The sequence below is a fragment of the Lissotriton helveticus genome, chromosome 2_2, assembly GCF_964261635.1.
Source record: "Lissotriton helveticus chromosome 2_2, aLisHel1.1, whole genome shotgun sequence".
In the NCBI taxonomy this organism is placed as follows: Eukaryota; Metazoa; Chordata; class Amphibia; order Caudata; family Salamandridae; genus Lissotriton; species Lissotriton helveticus.
The window spans coordinates 16394026-16417979 of record NC_136060.1 but is presented as its reverse complement, the minus strand read 5'-3'; the positions used below and the strand labels follow the sequence as shown (position 1 = coordinate 16417979).

Sequence of the window (23954 nt, the reverse complement as noted above, 5' to 3'; positions counted from 1 at the left end):
GAAGCGGGGAAGTCAGGCGAGGACTTACGGTTAATGGATTTCTCAACTGCAAAAACCCATATTTTCAGGGATCGAGGTCTGACTTCACGAGGCGCTCCAGGCAGGGGCGGCTCCTCCGGTAAGGCGGAGGAGCATCGCCCCACTGCTCTCAGAGCCGTGGAAAAAGGAAAAATTCAATGATAAAAACAACGTTATTATTTTATTTTTTGTTGCAGTGGGGCAGTGTTAGGGCGGGGCAGGGTTGGTGGCACAGGGACGAAGAGTGGTCGATGCACTTAAGTGAGCATGACAATTTGGCCAGCCGTCTCTGATCGGCCAAAGTGTCATGCGCACTTTACATGCTCTCCACCAGGTTGTAATACACAGCCTGGGTGAAGAACATACACAGGCTCCCTGTCCCTGTATGAGCGCCAAACCACGGCGCTCATACCAATCACAATGCTGCATAGCAGCTTTGTGATTGGCTTAGACGATCCTGTATGCTTCCTGCTGCTTTTGGACTCAGTTAGGAAGAGAAGTGGAGAGACGACGAGGAGAGACGGAGGAAGAGGTAAGTGCTTTTTTAAATATTTTTTTCTGTTTCACTTTCAGTAGTGCAGGGTCAAAGATTCGCTATCAATAATGTCAATGTGTATATGAAAATGCCAAACACAATGAATTGTGTGTAAATATTCTTGGTGTTTGATGGAAAGACAAGAGGCCTGTACCAAATCACTTACGCACTTTCCAGAAATGCTGGCATAAATATATCCGTGTGCTGTTGTCAGCAAGGTGACACCAAACTATTCTCAGCTTTGATGGATGTATGTACAGTAATCTGTCTAACTTGGGAGTTTGTGTGCGCCACTATCTATACTGAGTGGTACTTCGTGGCCTGATACACCCAACATAAGGTATATCAGAGTGCTGCTGAATGCATTTGAGTTGTTGTACCTAAAGTGTTTCAGATCGATGATCAGGTGTCCAGTGGGAGCGATGCATAACATAGTACACTATTCCCTGTCTCAGCTGAGGTGGCTGTATTGTTCGAATGTTCATTGAGAAAAATTAGTAAAGTGCGTTTAACTCAGTATCCAGAGGCATGTCATTCTTTTCAGGTATTGGATACAGCATACGTTTTCCCTTTGTTTTTAAACATCACAATAAACGGAGTAAATTGCTTAATAATTGTTTATTTCGGTGAACTAGAAGAGCATACTACGCATCATGCTTTGGCTTCAGTGGCTTATAAGTATATCGTGTTGAGGTATAAGAAATTGCAGCATCTGGCCTTTCCTTCTAGATGCCAACATATAGAATGCCTATTGTGTTTCACCTATTCCTGTAGACTTGATTAATTTAAGCAGAACATAAGGTTCCAGGTAAAGGGGGAAAGTATCAAACTGTGGAAGGAATAGAGGCAGTGAGACTCACTAGTCTTGCTGGGGAACATCCTTTACAACGCAACTTTTACTCCTCACTACCATTACGACGCAGCTATTACAACGCAAGTCATTACAACGCCTTGCGCTGGAGGGCACTGTAGGATAGGGAATAGTTTAATTTTCTATCCAACACCTTCCCTACTATCTACGGGGACTGGAGTTGGAATAGAAAATTAAACTATTCCACTAACCAGCGCCCCCCAACGCAAGTCGTTGTAACGACTTGCGTTGTAAAAACTGCGTTGTAATGGCATGCGGAGTAAAAGCAAGCGTTGTGATGTCATACATCCATCTTGCTCGTTCTTTTTAATCTGAAAGCGGCACAAAAAAATCTTTCCCATTACATATTACATCGATATTTGTTAGACTATGGCCCTCATTATGAGTGACCCGGTGTTGGGTGCAATATTTACAATAACTGATAAATAGTGACGAGGGGTACGTTATTTATCAACTGTGACACTTAGTATCTATTATGAGTTTTTTCTCTTAAATGTGTAGGGGCTTAACATGCAGATTTTAGTGCTTGCTGCACCAAAATTCACACGTCACAGTATATTTTGGGTCTTTCAATTCCAGCAGGTTTAATTTGCTAAAATTTAACAGAGGCTGAGCTTTATAACACACAGTATGGACTGGGTGCGAAAAAAACTCATAATTACAATATGCACAGTAACATGACTTTTGCACCTACTTGAATTTATTGGACCACTCATAATGAGGGTCTATGTGCCCCAGTATCCCTAGAACAGATAAAGAGCACAAACCTTGCGTCAGAAAGCTTCCTGCGTGGACTCAGTCATGGAGTGACCACATAAGCTTATAAGCAAGCGTCCCCTTCTCACCAAGCAAGATACATGGAAAGCAGAGTGTGATCAGCTCCTCGGAAGAATACTTAAGAGTGGCCCACCCAGCTAGTGCATGAAGCGTAACTAAATTGCTAGGAAAATATTTGCATTTATGAGGTCGGATACACTCAGATCCAACCAGCATCCACCCAGATGTTATTTTTGAGGAACAAAGAGAACTGGTTACTTTTCAAGGCAGTAAAGTGTGAGGTTTACATAAGTCAGGTAAAAGGGCTCAAGAGATTCTGGATGCAAACCTGAGGGACTCCAGCATCTATTTTCTCTACCCTGTTGACTACTGCTTATCACAATGCCTCTCTCATAGTTTCACAATGGGTGGCTGCTTGTCATCGCCAAAAGGTGATTTGCGAATATCTTGTGCTCCTGATCTGTACGATTTTGTGGTGAAGATTACAACTGTCTTTTCCACTTTTTTGGAAGAGGTTGGGCTAAACGGCGAGTTCACTCAAAAACTAAAATGTAGACTAATTTCCTCCAAAACTTCCCTATGAACTTTTTTCCAAGAAGCTGAGGTTCTCTGTAAGATTTAATCCCCTTCCAAAGAGTCAGCACACACTTTCAGGCACTCTACATTAGGCAAGAAAGGACTCCTGGGCTGGATCTGCTAGATATTATCTGGCATTCAACCAGCTAATATGCACATTTTGACATGCAAGAGAAGCATGGTGCAAGTGCAACCAGGCAGCCGCAGCCGGAACCCAAGCATGTCAACACACAGTAAAGTGGTGTGCATTGGTTCCTATTATGTTTAGCCTCTTTCCAGGCAAATCTGCCCTCTCTGCATCCTTAACAGTAAATATGACCCTAGCCTAACCAAGTACAGGTCAGCCACACATTTCAGCCAATCAGCAAAGCAACCGCTTTAGAGTTTTTCTTGATTCAGCAAGGACCATAATGCACCAGAAAACAAAAAGTAAGACCCCCGAGCTGCTCCCACCCGAAGTAAATATATACACCAAGAGAAATCACAGGTGCGATACAAAGCTCTAAACGTTGCATGCAAATACACTTATAAGAATACCAACATAAGCAACCCAAACAAATCCCTGCTCACCAGGTCTGCAAATGACTTTATAGGAGGTTATATCTTGTCAGCCCTAAACCTCCAGCTGTGGTATCTTCACAGTCCACACCAGATATCATGAACTCACCTTCAATGAGAAGACAACACGATATCCTCAAGAATCACCTGCTCTGACCATCCAGCTTGGGGACCTGAGTCTGCAGGTTGCTTTGCACAGGCACAGTTATTCATACACAATAATCTCTGGTAGGCGCTAATGGGCACCACGCAAGTCCAATCAATAGGCACACAATAGGTGATGTTTCAGAGTATTTACACGACAGACGGGTTGATGAACTGCATTTAGCGAAAGGCAACTATTTCATTAAAGTGACAAGATCTGTAGACACAGAGCACATCAAAGATAACATCAGGCATTTCCTCTTCCTTGAATAACAAATGGCTGCGTTGAAGACCATGTTATTCCTATTATTTAGCTTCAGTCTCAAAAAATGTCACAGAGGTGACCAGCATTAATTCAGCTTTCCTCAAACCTGCCTGCACTCTCGATGCTTCCTTATCCAGGCATCTCCATGGGGTATCTGCAACCTACAGAAGAGAGGCCGGGTACCACGGCTTCACGGTAAACCAAGTGTGAATACCTTTAAATTGGGCGCTGAGCAATATCTCGGGGATTAATTAATGAATCCGTAATGGCATTAGCCGCTATTAGCTCGGTTGATGTTTTACCACATGCGCGCTGTGCATCCATATATAAATATTAATTTGGGGCAGAATGATAATTGTTCAACACCATAACAATTAAACAGCTGTAGTCTGACTCGCGAGTTAAGTGACGGGGCTGCAGGCAAGCTCTGCAAACAGATGGTACTTCCCACCCGTGCTTAATGCTAAAGCCTTTTTTTTTTTTTAAAGGAGGTGCTGGCAAATCAGGGTATGGCAGGATAGTTGCAATGCAAATTGATTCATTTGCAATGCAGATTAGTCTAAAAACTAATTTAGTGTATAAAAAATAATTGTGTTCCAAGCAGCAGGCATTATAAAACTCTTATGTGGTAGTTTTCCCATCGACACGATTATTTACTAATTTCGTGGACTGAACGTAGCGTAATGGAAAAACAGCTGGCAAAGTATTCATATTTATCGGTTTCATATGACTGTGGTGGAGCCGCTTATTCCAGCTGTCAGCCAAGGGAGGGCAGAAAACACAGTAATCCACTCACTTTGTAGTGCATCTTCTCTGCTCTGCAAGCACACCAGCATCTGCAGAACCAGTCAAGGAACTCGGGTGGACAACTGCCTTTCATTGGTCTTCTTTTATTGAAATATTTGTTTTGATGCTTCATACAAAAACGTCATACACCTAATACTTTTAAGTGACTTTTTCAAAACTTTTATTTATTGTGTGAAAAACCTACAAAATGGCTCTTGGAAATGATGTTCCCGCACCAATCGTATCATCTATGAAGGCAGTATGGAGTTGTGAGCTTTAAGTACCAAAAACAACATATTTCGGCCTGAAAGCTGCAAACTCCACCCTTATACTGGGGGTGGGAAATGGGGTTCGAGGTGCTTCAGGCAAAAAATAGTTTGCTTGATAACTCTCGTGCTTTTCAGAACCAGCTAGAAAAGCAAACGGCTTCCTCTAGCATCTAAACAAAGTGAAGAAGTCGCCCTAATTCCGAGAAAGCTACAGTAACAAGTCATGCCTTAGGTAGTGAGACTGAAGTAAATCTATGGAGAACCATGAAATGTTCAGGTTTTCAAGGGTGAAGATGAAGCTGCAAAAAGGATACACTGACTATTCTAATTCGATGTATTCATTAAAAAAAGTGATTTATTATTATCTTGACATTTTATTGCTGCCTTTTTACACCACGAAAATAATTTGTTGTAAGCCACTGGACAAACTATCTGGTGCCACCCAAAACGGGGTACACTTTTGCATCCATCCATAAAAAGTGATTGCCTTTCTGACACTGTACTGCAGCGCCATAAGACAAATCAAAGACTATTAAGTCTGTTTGACAGATGCTCACAAACCAAAATGGATGAATAATCAGATACATCCTTGTACCATGAATTCAGACTGAATTCAGATTGTTGCCTGGGGCTAAACACAATAAATATTTTTGGAAATCCAATTAACATTAGATAAACTTATATTTCGCTGATTCTAAAGGTTTGTGTTTTTTGTATAAAATGAGACTCATTTGGAATGCTGGAGTTTCAACTACACTAAACATCAATGTTCACAGTAACCATACCACAAATGGGTACCATCAACCACACAATAGTATTTTTCCCAATCAATTAAGACAACACGGAGGCCAGAAATTTGCATACAGTAGCACAGTAACGAAAATCATGCACAATAAAAAATTAATTTACCACAGAGTTTTAATTTGGAGCTTACACATGAGAACCTCTATAACAGGATCTCCCAAAATCTTCTACAATATTTATCCTACTGCTATTATCCCCACTCAGTAACTGTGTTCCATTGTGCCAAATCGCCATTATCTATAAGATCTTTCAGACTTCTTCTAACCGGCCTTGATATACACTCCTCCTTTTTCAGTGCCCATATGTGTAAGTATATGCTGACTGACCTCTATGACTGAGCCAATCAAAGAAGACATTACCCTGCTCCTAGACACCCTTGGCTAAAAAGGATGATTAAAGCCTTTCAATACTCCACAGCACTGCATCTAACATAGCTCTGTCATTAGCGAGTAAAGGCCCCATCCTTTGTAAAAAAAAAAAAGCTTTTACTCTCATTCTTTTAGATACAACTAAAATGTAAAATCTTCACTCCATATATTTGCTTCAGTTTTCCCTCCTAAATCACTTAACACATTGGGAATAAACAACTCTGCAATGTCAATGAAAACCACACTTGTTTGATGCAGCTCAAGCAGTCTTTTAGGCCGGGTTATGGCACTGGGGACATCCTGGTCTCACCCCTCAGTGTTCTGAGGCTGGTCTTGGATGAAAGATACCCTGAAGCTCTAGTCCTACTGGATCACATTACAGCTTCGACATGGCCCCTCCACTCCATTCTTTTTGAGTATCTACGAGAGATTGGGATGAGAGGCTGTTCTTGACTGGATCAACTTTTTCTTTATCGATCATTCCCATGTGGTATAATTTCTTCATAACACTTTGGGAACGCGCCTTTTTTTCTGGGTTTGGCCCTTAGTCTCTCCCTGTTTAATTAATATGAGGTTGCTAAATTAAATAATAGATGGTGGGGACAGATATATAAAACAAAGTACTCCGGAAACACTAAGGCAAACTTATTTGGACAGCAACTGAGGTCCCACATGTAAACAGGGAGCAGTACCTAGATTCTGAGGAGAGATTAACAATCACAGATGGCACACTGGATTGTAAGACAACTTCACTGATCAGTGCATATGCCCCAAACGCAAATCAGTCACAACTTCTTGAATCATTGCACCCAAATACGCTGTATTTAGCAGACACTATTTTAATAACTTGGGAGGCAATTTTAACTCTATGCATGATGAAGCAATAGACAGATCTGTTTAGCCACTGCATAGAGTTCAAGTCCAGAAAAAAACACAATACCTCACTGACTGAATGTAGAACTGGCAGCCTCAAGACTTATGGCAGGAGACGCACCAAACTGCACAAGAGTACTACTACTACTAGTCCATACATGACCTGACGTGATACTGTGGACATCTTACCCGAATCACATATCATACAACGGAGAATGATTGGGATGCACAAGGTGTTGGGGGGCGGGGCAAGGGGTGCACTCCAGGACTATATGCACAGAATTATCACTAGGCACATGAGAAGGGGTTAAGTGAGTCAGTGAATTAAGAATTTTATTGTGGTGGCTGGGCTGAGGAGGAGGTTGAGCTTGTAAGCAGATTTTTAAGAAGTCTTTGTCCCACCTGTGTCTCTCAGTTCACCTGTATGTCAATGCAGAAGTGTTTTGTAAACTTGTGAACTGACGACCATATGGCTGCCATACGTCATTAATAGGGACATTGGCCAGGAAGGCTATTGACGCTTCTTTCTTTCTTTTCTAATGTGCTCTTGGTTTTGTCTTTAGCTTTATGCTAGCTCTCTTGTGACAAATGTGAATTGCTTGAGTTATCCATCTAGTGATGGTGTTCATGGTAACTGATTTGCCTTTATTATTGTCTGCGAATGATTTGAAGAGTTAATCACTTTCCTGATTGATTTTGTTTTCTCCATGTAATATATTATCACCCTACAGGCATCCATAGTGTGTGATGCTGTTTCTGTTTGAGTCTTTGGCTCATGGAAAAAACTTGGTGTCTGAATCGCTTGTTTTATGTGGAAGTGTTATATGACCTTTTGGGTGAAGCGTGGATCAGTCTTCATCACTGCTTTGTCCTTGTGTATTTGCATATACGGTTCCTGTATGGTGAGTGATTGTAGCTCGCTTACTCTGTGGAGTGACGTTATAGCAGGTAGAAACACGGTTTTCAACGTGATGAATTTAAAAATGAGTTGTGGAGTGGTTTGAATGGTTCCTCATAAATTATGTCAGTAGCATGTTAAAGTTCCACGTGGGTGTAGGGAAACTCCTTGGTAGCGCTGTTCATTTTTCCCTCTCCAGAACCTTTTGCTTACAGGGGTATTGTGCAGCCCCTTGTGTAGGTTAATATTGCTGCTGGATGTACTTTTAACAACACGTTCGAGAAACAAGTTTGTCTTGACCACTGGGGAGCTATGAGTAGGAGTGTCTTCCGCGACTGTTGGCATTTGTTTATCACTATTTAGATTAGTGGGATAAGGGCAAAAGCGTAAGCAAATTTCCCTGACCAGTCTATCAACAGTCATTCCCAAGGGAGTGGGGCCATGGGTGCCTGGATGCAAAGTATTGACATTTTGCATTTCTAGCATTGCAAACAGGCTATTTTTCATGTTCCCCACCTTTTGAGCACCTTTTCAACCACAGTCCGATTCAGCTTCCACTTGTGTGAGGTGGATGCGTGTCTGCTCTGTTTGTCTGCTGCCACGTTGTCTACTCCTGGTAAATGTATCACTGTTATTATCTGTCTCTGGATGGCCCATCTACATATCTACAACACTAGTTTTGAGAGGGGAAATGATGTTGCTCCGCCCTGTTTGTTGAGGTAGGACATTGTTGTCGTAATGTCCATTTGAATTTGTATTTATTTGTTCCACAATTGTTTATGAAAGGCTTTTAAGGCTGGGAATACCATCTTTAACTCCAGTAAGGTTTGTGTGTTGTACTGCTTTTTGCGGTTTCCATACCTCTCTGATGTTGATTTTCTCCATATGAGCCCCATTTACCATGTCTGTGGTGATGGGGACTGTTGGAGATGGCGCCATAAAGGGTATTTCTGACATTATATCCACTTTTTCCGCCTGGGCTCACTGGGTGGCAACCACTACATTTTCCCATCTCCCGGTCACCTGTGACCATTAGCTTTGTACCCATTCTTGAATCTGCCTCATGTGTAGACTCGCATGTGGTATTAGTGGTATGCAGGAAGCCATCATTCCTAATAATCTGACCACAGTCCTCACTTTCAGAGATTAAAGCTTCTGGTAAGAGAGAGCTTCTTGTGTCATAGCCAGGACTCTTTTCTCTCATGGAAATGTCCTAGCTTGTACTGTGTTTATTCTTGCTCCCAAGAAGAGTTTCTCCTGTTCTGGAGTGTGTAGAAACTTCTCCATGTTTACTGTGAACCCCAATTTGTGGAGTGTTATCACTGTTTGTATGCTGCAGCTGCACCTGTGTGTATATCTTGCTATTACCAGCCAGTCCAAGTAGGGGTACACACGCACTCTTTTTCTTCTCAGGTGAGCAGTTACAGATGCTAGGCACTTTGTGAATACTCTAGAAGCCGATTTTATGCCATGGGAAAGCACTCTGAATTTGTAGTGTGCTTTGTTTATTATGAAGAGCATAAACTTGTACCTATGATTCATTGGAATGCACAGATAGGCGTACGTAAAGTCTATGGTTCCCATGTAATTACCTTGCTGGAGTTGAGGGATAATCTCCTGTAGAGTTGCCATTTTGGAGTTTTGTTTTCTAATGGATTTGTTTAGGAAGTGGAGGTCTAATATGGGTCATACTGAATTGTCTAGTTTCGGTATTAGGAAGCATGTTGTGTAGATGCCTTGATGGACTCTTTTAAGGGCATGTTTTTGTAGCAGCTCTTCTGCTTCCTGTTGAACATAGGTAATTTCTTTCTTTATATGGGTGTTGTGCTTATGGCCCGGAGTTGTTGTGTTTTTCCCGTTCTATGCAATAGCCGTGTTGAATTATGTTGAGAATCCATTTGTCCAGTGTGCCCTTCCTCCACTCCTGGTGGAAGTCCAGTTTTAGTGATTCACTTGTTTGTTGTGGCTGCTCCTCTTGAATGGTATCTTTTGCCTCTCACTCGTCTGCGGTAGGGCAGTCTCAGCAGCACGTGTAGCTGCTACTGTTGCCCTGATGTTTGCATCTGACTAGAGTGTTTGATGGTTTGATGCGATGCCACTGTTTGAAACCCTCCTCTTCCTGTTGGTCTTCTAATGGGGATGGCTCCCCTTCTCTGCTGGACCCTAAAATGTAGGCCCCCATCGACTTGGCCGCGTTATTGTTTTTGATTTGTTGCAAAGTGCTTTCTGCTGCATTTCCAAACTGATGTTCTCTATTAAAAGTGGTGTTGATGATGTTGGCCTGCACCTAATTTTTGAACCCCAAGATTCTTAGCCAAGCATGATGTCTTAGGGTTGTTCCTGTCACCTGTTGTCTCTCTGCTGTGTACGCAGCCTTCCGTGTTGAGTTTAATCATGTGTTTGCTATATTCCTTCCTACTTCTGTGAGGGCACTTGCCCTCTTCTGGTATTGTTTTGGTAGATATCTCATCAATTCTGCCATCTCATCCCAGTTCTGATAGGCATACCTGTTAAGCAGGGTGTTGGAGTTTGTTATGTGCCACTGTGCTGCTGCTCCTCGATCGAATTTTCTTCCCCCCATTTCTATTCTTTTACTTTCTCTATCCGGAGGTGGACCGAAGGAGGTTGGTATATTTGTTCTTTTCCTGGCGGCATCTACAATGATGGAGTTTACCAGCACACTACCCCAAATGTATGCTGGATCCTTAGAGGAATGTTTATATTTTTTCTTGACCCTGGGAGTCACCAACCTGCAGGTTGCCGGCTCTTTAACCCCTTCGCTGCTGGCCCGTTTCCGCCGCTGTGCGGTAAACAAACGAACAGGGCAGGGCCGTGACGAACCCCAGCCGTCATCAGCACATGAGCACCGCGGAGCGTGACGGCTGAGGTTCGTCACCAGCATGCAAGGGGTTAAACTCCTCTCTCCCCTGAACAAAGATGCTTGTGAGCATTGGAAGGAATTGACTTATTTTTGGAGTGTAGTAGTGTCTTAAATAGGAAACATGTCTGTGGTTTCTCCTCATGCAGTTGGACTCCATACTGCTCTGATGCCTTCTTAAACAGCGTGCTATACATAGTAATATCATCCAGTGGCGATGGCAACGACAGATATGTGTCTATGGCTTCCTTGGGTGAATCTGCCTCGAGTTTTTGCTAATGTTCTTTGACACCTTCCAACCCCATGACGTCCTGGTACAGACCTTGTTCTTCTGGGTCCTCCTCCTCATAGAAAAGCTCTTGATCTTCCTCCTCTTTCGGCTCGGACATCAAAGGGGGTTTAAGTTCCCCCAGGCCTTTCTCCTCCTACATGCTTTCAGTCAAAGGTTTCAGTGGTATTGGAAATCCCTAGAAGACGGCGCCAAATGCCTCTTTTTTTAAAAAAAGGATTGCTCCTATTTTGGCTTAGAGACATCGTTTCTTCAGCTCGATTTTGATAGCACATACTCTGGCGTCGAGATTAGGCACTGCTCACTTTTTCGGTGTCAATGTTTCGACTGCTGTTGACTGAACTGCCATTTTCTAGTCTTTCTCTAAACCTTAATTGTCTTTCGATGCTGGTGCCTTCTCTGAGGCCCTTCCATCTGCAGTATCCTTTGTATGGGACCCAAAGGATTCATTTAGCCTCAACTTGCCTTCTATTGGTGAGATTTTTGGTGCTGAAGCAGTCATATGTGGTCTAGAGTTCAAAGCTTTCAGCTTAACCGTTTCCATCTTTTTTTTTTTACGTTACCTGCATGCGCTTCTCCTTCAGTCTCTAGTGCTTTTTTTCGCGTTGATGATAACTCTTTTGGCATCAGAGCCCTCACCTTCACCTTCTTCAGCGGCGTTATCCTCTTATTCACTCAATAGTCCAAGATCTCAGAGTGAAGTTGTTTACTTCAGCCCTGCATGGCGTAGTGTGCCTGGCTTTGGTACTCGTGTCTTCAGCGCTTTGAGCTTGAACTCTGAGTACGCTTCGCAGAAGTCAGTCTTATGGTCTATTGGCAGACAGAGATTGAACACCTGGTGGTTGTCCCTCAGTGTGAGTTTATGGTGGCACTCTGGGCAGGAAGTGAATGGTGTTTCTTCCATTTCACTTAGAGTAGGAAGCCCCCTGTCGGTACATTCTCCGTCATCCTCTCGATGCAAGTTCCACTAACTTTGATGTTTTTTTCCTGTATTTTTGGGGGCACTTCTGCGTAGTTGTCCCTTAATTTGTAATGGCAATGATCTTCTGCATTTTCCTCGAGGAAATCCTGTTTTTTCTTCTTCTTTCCCTCGGTGATTAGAGACCTTAATGATGCTTCCAGACTCAATGGTGGAAAAAAAGAATCTGAAGATGGTGACCAAGAGTGGGGACTTCCGGGGAGGGCATCTGATTTCACAGGAACAAGCACCAAATGCTGGGAACAGTCAACGTCCAAAATTTCCCAAAAAATTAAAAGCAAGAAAGGACTACTATACAAGTGGAGAGCGCCAGACCCAATCACTAGATGTCAGAATAATGCACAGCATGTTAATCAAGAAAAGATTTACACTGCAAACCTCTAAAACACTTGTTTGCACAATACATGCAGGAGAAGGGCAAATGGTACATACACAGAAAGATCTTTGCAGATTACTACACTCAATTCTACCTCTCCCCACAGGACGATGCCCTCCCCCCCCCGAAAAACAAGCAAACCTTGACAAAAGTGAACTCCCCACAATAATACCACAACAAAGAGATAACCTAAATATGCCATTAACCCCTGAAGAAATATATACGCCCATATATAAATTGGCCAGGGAAAACCATCAGGTTCAAATGGAATCTCTGTGGAATTTCACTTAACATATTCAGCACAGTTGGTACCAAGTCTGCTACCAATGCATAGGGCAGCCAAACAAAAAGGACATTTGGCTCAAAAGAATAGAGATGTGGTGATAGTAGTTCTGCCAAACACAGGCCACAATCTGCCCAATCTAAAATCTTACTGTCCCCACATCCACACACAACTTAGACTGTTTAATCTTCGGAAAGGCACTAGCTAATCGATAACTACGCCTTTACTCCAAAGGTAGGTCCATAACCTAAGATCTAGATGTATATGTGCCAGCCCAAAACACTTTTCCAACTTAAGAAGACTGTTCCACATAACTGATGCACCCCCGAATGAAGGGCAGTCATGACGTCATTCGACATCGAGGAGGCCATCAACATTTATTGGGCTTATTTGCAGTTCTGAAAAGAATGGGATAAGTTAAGAAATACATAAATGGATAGGTCTTCTATAGTGTAGACCACAGCTTTCCAAACTGTGTGGCGCGACACATTACTGTGTCGCGCCCCATATGTAGGTGTGTCACGCGATGCGATTATCTGACGTCTGCCGGCATCGGCAGAGTCGAGCAGCAGGGGCTCTTAGAAGGGGTGAAACAACAACAAAGCCCTCTTAACACGCACAAGGTCTTTAAAGACGTGTGAAGTGCTCGGGTGCGGCTGTGAGCGGTCCCGGGATGCCACACACGACGGGGGGGGGAGGCAGCTCTAACGGACACAGCTTTAAAGGACAAGGCACTATGGTCAAAAAACGCAAATGCATGCAGGTGCCTCCCTATTTACACCGGTGATTCTATCTGGAGAGAATCACTGATGTAAACTTTATCACATTTGCAACAGTAATGATGGATCCCTTCATATCATACGTGAAACTGAAGAAATTGTTAGAGAGTACCTTTACGTGAAAGTAGTCAGTGAGGAGCATTTATGTTTTTAAGATAATATGTGCATACATGCATTATTCATATTGTTGATTTCCTGCAACTGCTGGACCACAAAAACTTATTTTTGGGGAGGCAGGCCACTAGTATGACCTATCAGGACAGACATTTCAGGCTGCATTCTTCAAACAGGTGGCATAAGGCTAACTGGCAATTGAGAAATCCAAGACTTGTTTCTTTGACAGCTGAACTGTCCAGGATCCTGCCAAATAGTTCTGGATCTGAGGGGTGTTTTTACTGTAATGTTCACACCCCAACATCCCATGATACTTAGCGATACCTACTGAAAAATGAAACAGAGGCACGGTGTGCTAGACAGAGGATGCACTGCTGCTTGACAAAGGTGCCATACAAATCTAGATGAGGGCTGGATTAAGAGAGCACTCTTCTCACAAAATCAAGATTTGCATGAACAGCACAAGATGAATGACGGTGAATGAATAGTACTATGCAATAGCTTTTGGGCCTACCAATTAGTGAATAGAGCTGCACCCTTGTCTCTTATGAGCTACTCCAATGATGTACAAGGAAAATCATGGCTGCACTTATTGCTGAATCAAGATCGAACAGTGCCAAAAAAGAGCAGCGAAAAGCTTTCTCCACTTAGCATATTTTACCTGCTATTGTAGTTTCTTTTTGACACGTGCAAATATTTTCTTAGCTTCCTGGATTACCAATATAAAATCTGGTTACATGGAGATGTTCAGATCTTGAGGCGTCAGTGCTCCATTTTCTCTGGTCATATGCAGGGTGACATCTTTATCTCTTTAATTCAGGCGGCAGTCCGCAAGTATTGGTTGTTGCTTTACCTTGGCACAGGAGTTTGTGCTAACATTCTGTGGACTTTTTCAGTAATGAAAATAATGGATAAATTCCTTCCAAACAAGTCCAGTAGGAGAATTTCAACACGTTTCAACCTCTCACATATTAGTAGACTCTGGCAGCTCTAAAAGGGGAATATATTTCACCTGGAGCATAACCACCATAGGGAATATAGTAATCCGAGTGCTAGGGTGTGTGTGTGTGTGTGTGTGTGGGATGTGGGGGGGGGGGTGTGGGGGGGTTGTGTGTGCATGTGGGGTGGGTGTGTGTGTGTGTGGGGGGGGTGGGGGGGTGTGTGTGTGGGGTGGTGTGTCTGTGGGGTGGTGTGTCTATGGGGTGGTGTGTCTATGGGGTGGTGTGTCTGTGGGGTTGGTGTGTGTGGGGTTGTGTGTGAGGCCCGAACCCACCATAGGTGGTTCGGGCTCGCTCGCTGCGCTTCCTCGCGTTACCGTGTCCCTGACATTTTTTTCACAAAAGGTGTGTCACCAACATGAAAAGTTTGGAAAGCTGTGGTGTAGACCATGGGCAACACACTGCACTGGATGCACAGTCTTCCAGTGCTGGGAGATAGGTATGGGTAACAGACAAGAGTGTTGGCTATTGTCACTGCTGTTCTCCTTAGCCATGCAGTCATTTGGCATCATACAGACAAGAGATTGAAATATAAATGCCCTGCATTCAGAGCAATTGAAAAACATCTGATGTTCAGGCAAAAGTTACAATAAATGTCTTATTTCGCACATTGATCTGGCTCGCAGCACAAGGGAGATATCAAGGTTTAGTTCCAGGACAGCCAGTGCTTGGATAATAAAGCAATCTAGAAATTAAAATCACTAAAATATAACCATTATTGATAAAACAGACAATGCAGTATGTGTTTGATTCAACAGGTTGGATAGTATAATAAATCCAAATAGAAGATTTAATACCATTATTTGTGGAGGCCAGACAAAACTACTTGCACATCACTACCATGTTTCCCCTTTTCTCAAGTTTTTTTTTACTAGATTTAAAATTGTCACAGACTGAATAATACTTTGATACTGGTTTTGCCGCTTGCTGACAATGCTGTTTTTGCTTATCCACATTAAACTGGCATTACACTATCTCTTCATGCAGGTTTACTAATTGTGGCATTGAAGAGGGTCTACTTATAAATGAATCTAAAACAAAGTCTACTCTCATGGGAACTAGATCTATGCCCAAGAGCACATTCAGGGGAAATGGATGACCCCTAAAACAGGTAAAACTATTTATTACCTGGGCCTGGGATTTGCAAGTTCAAGTTCATGGACACCAGAAATGAGGTAGTATATTTCACTCTAAAGGTACCTACCAATGCCACTAAGTATTTTAAGCACTAATATGACTGCTCATCCATAAAAAAGACTTATTTGAGGCTACAGGCGTTGACCAAGCCACATACGAGATTCTGCTGTGTGGTCATTTTGCACTAATAATATACAAGAAGAGGTTGAATATATGTTTTTGTTGAGGAATTTATCCCAGAGTCTAGGGAATCACCGGAACCACTTGACGTTGGAGCGTGCCGTCTGTGGCATAGCTGTTACAGTGCTCCTATTTTGGATATTTGTGGTTAAAGGAGAATACATAAAACGGCACCCAGTAGGGTTATTAATCTAGAATTGCCATTTTGAGTGCATATGAGTTAAATTATATTTCTAAAAGGCTATGAAGACTTCTGGATAAACCCCAGCTGCATAAAGAAGAAAAATGTAGGTGTTATTAAAAATAAATCCTGAGAGAAAAAAGTAGAAGCGCACATAATAACTGCTCTTGACTAGGGTTGCAGTTTGTATGATTACTTTCATGCCGAAAATGATTGTGTGGAGAATAAAAATCTACTTCAGAAATAATGACATCCCTCTTTAGTTGTTTGCTTTGTGTGTCCTGTCACTGAACACAGAAACTACTGTCCCTCGTACCATAGCCCATATACAAACTGATTATAAACCTCTTTCAAAAAATGTGTCACGAGCATTAAGTTAATTAAAGACGCTGTGATATTATACTATTTTAACCAGACCATGTACCCATACTGGTGTTGAGCAGTGTTTCTGGAAATTTAGAGGAGATGGTTGCAAATATGTTGACCGCTACTGTACTTTTGCCTATTGGCCATTTGCTTGTCTGCTTGGGTTTTCACATAGTCGTATTTAATTACTGTTTTATTGTTTATAAATGTATTTACTTGTGTATTTGAGCTGTTTTAAATGTGTAATTTCAAAAATCGACAGTTCTAATAAAATTGAAGAGTAGGTTTGTCATATTTGACTGGAGATGGAATCGCATGGACAAAGTAAAAGATCTTAACTAATCCTCCCCGTATTTCTTTTATTTAGTTTTTTTATTTTAAGTTCTAGCACAATCAATGGATGCTTCCGAGCATTTGAGCAAAGGTGGAAAGCGCATACAGTTGTGTTCTTCTTTCTTAAATCTGCATTTTAATAAAAAAGATGAGACTTCAGATATGTCTAGTATGTTCTGAAATACGTCTTGAGGCAAAGAAGCAAAGTAACGTATTTCCAAAAGGACGAGCCATGTGAAGCTGAGGACCTTCTGCAAACAAATTCTGTCTCTAGAGGAGCAATCTATCTAGTATTCGGAAATTTTATGGGAAAGTAATATGAAAGCAACATACAATGCTTTGCAAACCAGGACAAGTTTTAAAATGTTACTCTTTTATTGATTTGCAGCCAATGGAGGGAATTTAACACTGGTGTGATGTGTAATTCTTCCAAAGTCGAGAAAAAGACAGGTAGCAACGTTCTGTGCTTTTAAGTTTACTCAACATTTTATATAGAGTCTGTAGTTGGGGAAGGATCTATCGGAGTTGACAGAGACAGGAGTACAAGTTATTGGTCACTTTATCCACTTCAGTGATGTACGTAAAAGAAATGACCTGAGACTTCAGAGTAAGCTTTATTACACGGGTCATGGGGAGAGATCAAGGAAAGTACCCTGGGTCCTTCAGGGCTGGGAAGTGGGATCTCCTGTTTTGAGCCATTGTTGAACCTGTAAGGTAATTAGTACTAGATCAGCTGCTTTAAAAAATACTTTGAAACCATGATCTGGGTGTCGCTGCATAAATGTGTTAGCCAATGTTGTGGCCTTCGATGATGGTTGAAAGGCAGCCAGAGTTGTGGAAGATGTTCGGCAAAAGAGAAGGACCGTATACACCCACAGGAAGATTTTAAAGAATGGGGATCAAACTTCTATCTGATTGTTGACATTGGAGAGATATGATATGAGCCACTGTAGTGTATGTAGCCCCTTCAATGCCAAGTTAGTCATCTGACTTTACAGAAGAGTCCTGCAGCTCACAGTGGACAGGCCTGCTGAGGATCAAGGACCAGTTCCATCAAAAACACTCAGCTAATTGAAACGTTAAGAAAATATTCTACAATTTCTTATATGCAACTCATCTCAAATGGAGAACAGTGGCAGTCTTCCAAATGAAATCCCCAAACCACAGTTAAGAGATTTATTGTGGTCTCCTTTTTCACTCCCACAGTGACACAGTGATATGTACCACAAATTAAGAAACGTAAGAGAATATTTAAAAAATCAGAATATATTATTTCTTTTAGCAATTCAGCTTCAAAGGGAGTTCTTGCATACAGCATCTGTGTACTGCCCTAAATATAATTTGAATGTTCAAATGTGCACGTTACCTGCTCATGTGAAGCAGTGTGAATGAAAACACAGCCGGTAAACAGGCAGCAATCTATTGAAATCTGCACACATTTCCTTCTGCATCCTGTAAAAAAATCTTTTTTTTACATTTATTTTTTAAGTGTGGCACGCCTACTGACAGCGTGATCCTTTTTCCCCCATGTAAAAGCTTGTTCCAACAGGTTGCAAGTTGGATTTCTTTTTCACATGACTTGTCTGTTTAATTCCTCAGGTCTATGCTTTTCATTTTCAATTTTCAAATCTCTCAGTTTTCCAAACCCCACACGAGCATGGCCTTCAATGGAGGTATGCGTAGTGGCGCACCTCTGGGTAGTGTCTGAGCAAACAAAGACCGCTTTGTGAACATTAATGATCTTGTTTCCCAATGTACCAAAGAAAGAGCATGAAAACAAATAGCTTGTCTTTTCGTAGCTTAGAGGAATTAGGAGTTCCCCTTAGGCCACATTTCCATTTGAATGGCCTGAATGTACATGAAAATCAATGTGGCTCAATAAACAAGTCAAAGCTTAAAGCATCACTAAGCGGGACGACCACAAAAGAGCACCTCCTCTAAATCAGGGAGCTTTATTTGGTCCCTAATATGTGGCATCCCAAGGAACACAAACAGCACAACAAATTACAACCGAGAAAGGATACAAATTAGGGGTTTAGGAGGAAAAAAAACAGCCTTCCTTGAGAAGAGAGTGTTCTTCATTAGGAATTTTTACTGTCCTATAACTAGAAAAGACTGTTCCTTCTGCAATGAAAGTCATGGGCACTTTACCAAAGCAGCCTATGGATTTATTGAGTTAGTTAACGGCTCCATTTACTTAATGGAAAAGCAGCTGCGTTTTTAAGGTTTCGACATTTCGGGTTATTTAAATATTCATTTTGCAAGTAGAATTAGCATTTTCCGAGGTGCCTGCTTCCCCGTTAAGTGCTAAAAATGTAGTTTTAGTCACTTGTTTGAAGCTGCAATAACTCTGTTTCTGCTTTTCTCTTGTGTTTTCCTGTAGGCTTCAGTTAGGCGTTTCACATAGTACTATACTTGGCTTTCCTGTGACTGATCCAAAACGATGTCATTTGCTTTGCAGCAGACAACACATCGCCACGATTGGGTTCATTGCATACCGTGCCGGAACTGGATGTACTCCAACCATGAAATAAGTATTGGAGTAACTTACAAGTCTGAGTGCATGTGTTAACATACTGGAGCAAGACACATGGGAAGGAGCCAGCTGGAGCGGACAGAGGGGGCTACAGTTACAAAGTAGTCTGTCCTGCAGTTCAGTGCAAGCACTCCAATGGAGGCAGGCGGAAGGAAACACTGAAACAGCCAATGTCACAGGGTAAGAGGTGAACATTCTACTGAGCGGAGTAAAAAATTGATTGACAAAGTCTCAAGCCAATGACTGAAAGAGGACTGTTGGAGATATCCAGTAGTTGAAAATAAGTCTGTTTGGCATTCATGCTGTAAAAGCCAGACCTAAAGACCGCCCCTCAGGCTGTAGGTAGAGGACAGAATAAATTTAAAACTACCAATCACAATTTTTGGATTAGTGGTAGGTATTGTGAGACCTTATGCTACAATGTGCTTACAATTGCAAAACTAGAAATGATATTGTATTGATTGAAGATATACAAAATGGTACTTAACTGTAACCATCAGTTTGAAGCTTGATGTTACAGATTGACATCCTGTGTACTTTCCTGCCATCTAATGTTGGGACTAGAACATTACAACTTGTTTTTTTTGTTTATTCGTTGTTTCGACTTCAGGTATGACTAGAATGACTCCTTTCCAATCCCTAAAGCCCAGGTTTATTATGTAGCGAGTGATTAAAACCACCACTTTTACATTAAAACATCCTTTTCACTGGATACGAAAGTGTGAAAATAACAGGCCAACCAGGGATATATTGTTTTTGAGGATTTTGGACACGATTACATAGTGAATAGCAGGGTTTTAGAATTAGATTAAGATATTTTTTATGAAGGATTGATGCAGGAAGCTCTTTGCTGATGTATCCACTGCAGCTGTTGTGCTCTAGTTATAACAAAAGTTCCCCATGGGAGAAAAAGTAGTGGATTCTCAATTTGCTATATTTCCTTTAAGCTACATAAATCCTGGCAAGATGTGGCAGAGATTGTGCTAATTTTTTTTTAAAAAATGTTGGTACAGAAGGTGCAGACCGACAAATACTATAAACCAATAAAAAATTGGTTCTTCTGTTGGGTATTAGTTTAGAGTGTCAACTGTAGTGCGCTGTTGCTCTCTAAAAATCTACCGTATATTTCTATTTAAATACATCTATATGCTGAGTTATGCAGAATGCAAAATGGTTAAAATCAGGGTTGCATAACTTGCTAACTATTGTAGCATCACATTGTCGCCCACCTTATCCGATCTCAGAATTTAAAATTTCGAAGTGCACTAAGAAAGACAAACTATGTGTTTGGCCTACCAGTAGTACAGTGCTCTCCGTTCCAACCCTGGTTGCATTCGCATTTGCCATCTTTGCAGGTGCCGTGCTCTGCGCAGCGAGGGTGACAGGCTCTCTGACTGCAAGAAGGACCAGTCCAACCTTCTTCGCATCGACACACTCCACCCATGCAAACGCCGTGTGTACCACAGTCCACAGAACAGATTTCTGTTTGGGAAAGAAATACAAAGATGTTCTTAAAATGTGATACAGGGCAGAAGACTAACGTTAGAAACAAAGTACAAATATAAATCCAGCTTCTAATCAACCCACATTTTTATTAATAAATTGCATACAAGGCAGACCGATTACTTGGAAGCTAAAAAAAAAAGGTACTGTCACACACTTAAATCAATAGCTACATTTTATTTACTGCACACTTATATAACATCTTATTGTGAAAACCTAGCGGAAAACATCCAAATGCTAATTTATTGTGATATATCGGCAACAATGTGGCAAATAGGAAACCTATGCATAGCCAAAGAGTGGTAGGATACACAATCTTATGCAAAATAATCTGCCACTATATTGCATGTTTTCAAGAGACATAACTTTGGATAATGTGGAAAGTTGACACTGATGCTTTAAAATCTTGCAAACATTTGAATGCCTACTAAATAAAAATGTCCCTTAATATTTCGTGACTGTGTTACTAGGGAGGGCAAATTTAGTTCAAATGAGCTCATCCCCAAGACGCTGATACAATATAAATACCTTGGTTTGACCAAACTGAAAGTGAAGGCTACTAACCATCATTTTTGCAGCATACAGTACACGAGATCTGACTATATAATTCCTCTGTATATGTCGTCAGCTACCTTTGGGTACATTGTTTTCACCAGTATACAGAGTAGCTCTCGTGGGTATTCTTGCAGTGCACTACTCACATTATTGTCACAACCACCGCATTCTTGGAGAATCTCCTTAACCTCCACTACACTGAACAGCGCCTGCTGTCCACCATCAGGGAACACCATTTCCCCTTACAGGACCATAGCGGATGTCTCAAATATTAATTGTCTTCTGGAGAACACTCATTGGTGCAAGACATACAGCCAAGCTGGAGAGACCCAAAAACAGGTGACGTGCCTCTTTGCATGATTCACAGACACCTCAAATGACAAGCTACGTTAAATATACATAGGCAAGGGCAGCATATTCTTAAGGTAAGGCAAAGACATGGGGTGAGACGCCACCACAGAGTACAGCATGTTATTTGTGCACAGGGGCCCTCCAGAGCCAGAGCCCAATGAAAAACATAGTAAAGTTTGTGTGAATTGTCAAATTGATTCTAATAATGGTGAGAGAAATTCAGAAAACTGATTGCTCCATACTTTACTCTGTTAGAAAAATGTGAGAAGTTCTAAATAACATAAGATACAACTTTTGAAGGGAAGAATTATGTGCACGATAAACTGCACCAAGAAAGAAAAGTTAAAAGTGATCTTTCACCTACAAGAGTTGCCCTAGATGAGTACACGATCAGCTACACAAGTGCACCCAGAGTTGACATGACTCCCGGGCCCTTCATTGTCTCCAGAAGAGACACACTGCAGGGCTGGTAGAGTGTGGTAGGATGCTGGTGCTAGGCACTGGGCAGAGGTGGGAGCAAATGGCAGTGCTTTTATGCACATGTTTGAAAGGACTCCATATTTCCACCGCCGGAGGGCTCTAGATTCAAGAGTGTTGAACTATGTAGAATATATTGCAGGAAAGAAATGTTAATTTTCACAAAGGAGGCCTTTCTTTACATCTGAAATGCTTTGCACGCCTGACACATTTTTCATTAAAAGGCATCAGCCGCTATGAGACACATTAGTGAAACCCTGACATAATGACAACTCTCTTAAATATAAAGTATAGTCCCCTCCTTGCTCGCAGTAAATTTGTAATACTGACAGCTATATGCACTGTAGTTTAAATAACGGTAAGTACGTTAAAAACAAATCAGTGTAGGGCTGTACAACCTGTCTCCCAGCACTCTCTCCTAACAAGACCTTGAAAACTGATGGAATAATTGAAAAGCGCACTCGAGACTAACAGTATTTATAGGCCAACAAAAATATGAAAAATGCACCCAAGGCCTTAGAAAATGATATATCAACAGCTGATACAATGTCAGTACATTTTAGTTTGCGTTTGTAGTTTCTTTCTTCCTCTTGGCAGAATTTCCGTGTTTCCAAAGCTTCAATATTGTGACGCAGACCTCAGACTAAATGTGCCCCAGAGAAGCTCCTGGGATTTTAATGTCGTTATCGGTGGATTCAGATGAGGATGTGAGCCTGTGACTTATAACAGAACCGTATCTCATGCAAGAAATGTATGAGTATTACAGAATTTGAGACTCCTCTCTTATTCTCGTCACAGGCATGTCTAAGCGCAGTGTCCAGCCACCCTACATAAAACACCCCTTGGATCCACACCAACTACATCACATGCTTCATTAGTCAGCTACTGTTAATCCACACCATATACCAACCATTCATGCAGTCCCCAACTTGCATTGCAACTGATCAAGTAAGGCATACAAGCTCCGGCCAGCAACCATTAATAGAAGGCATGCAGGTCCAGATGGAAGCCATCCAGGCAAGGCATGCTGGCTCCAGATGGAAGCAATTCAGACAAGGCATGCAGGTTCCAGACAGAAGCCATTCAGACAAGGCATGCTGGCTCCAGAATAAAGTCATTCAGACAAGGCATGCGGGCTCCAGGCTGAAGTCATCCAGGCCAGGCATGCTGGCTCCAGATGGTCGCCATTCAGACAAGGTAGGCAGGTTTCAGACTGAAGTCATCCATGCCAGGCATGATGGATTCGGACTGAAGACATTCAGACAAGGCATGTTGGTTCCAGATTGAAGTCATCTACGCAAGGCCTGGTGGCTCCTAACTGAAGTCATCCAGACAAGGCATGCTGGCTCCAGACTGAAGTCATCCACACATGGCCTGGTGGCTCCAGACTGAAGTCATCCAGACAAGGCATGCTGGTTCCAGACTGAAGTCATCCACACATGGCCTGGTGGCTCCAGACTGAAGTCATCCAGACAAGGCATGCTGGCTCCAGACTGAAGTCATCCAGACAAGGCATGCTGGTTCCAGACTGAAGTCATCCACACATGGCCTGGTGGCTCCAGACTGAAGTCATCCAGACAAGGCATGCTGTCTCCAGACTGAAGTCATCCAGACAAGGCATGCTGGCTCCAGACTGAAGTCATTCACACAAGGCATGCTGGCTCCAGACTGAAGTCATCCACACATGGCCTGGTGGCACCAGACCGTAGTCATCCAGACAAGGCATGCGCTGGCTCCAGGATAAAGTCATTCAGGCAAGGCATGATGGATCCGGACTGAAGCTATTCAGACAAGGCATGCGGGTTCCAGACTGAAGTCATCTATGCAAGCCATGCAGGCTCAAGACTGAAGTCATTCACACAAGGCCTGGTGGCTCCGAACTGAAGCTATTCAGACA

The 23954-nt window shown here is 42.1% G+C and overlaps 1 protein-coding gene across 2 annotated transcripts in view; it reads right to left on the bottom strand.

The window, feature by feature from the left end:
- The window catches only part of TENM3 (teneurin transmembrane protein 3), a 1441545-nt gene that overhangs the window by 123996 nt on the left and 1293595 nt on the right, over positions 1–23954 (bottom strand). For both annotated transcript variants that reach the window (XM_078677989.1, XM_078677990.1), the window contains exon 15: positions 20468–20653. In XM_078677989.1, coding sequence (XP_078534115.1) covers positions 20468–20653 — 186 coding nt within the window. The remainder of the gene's footprint in view (positions 1–20467; positions 20654–23954) is intronic.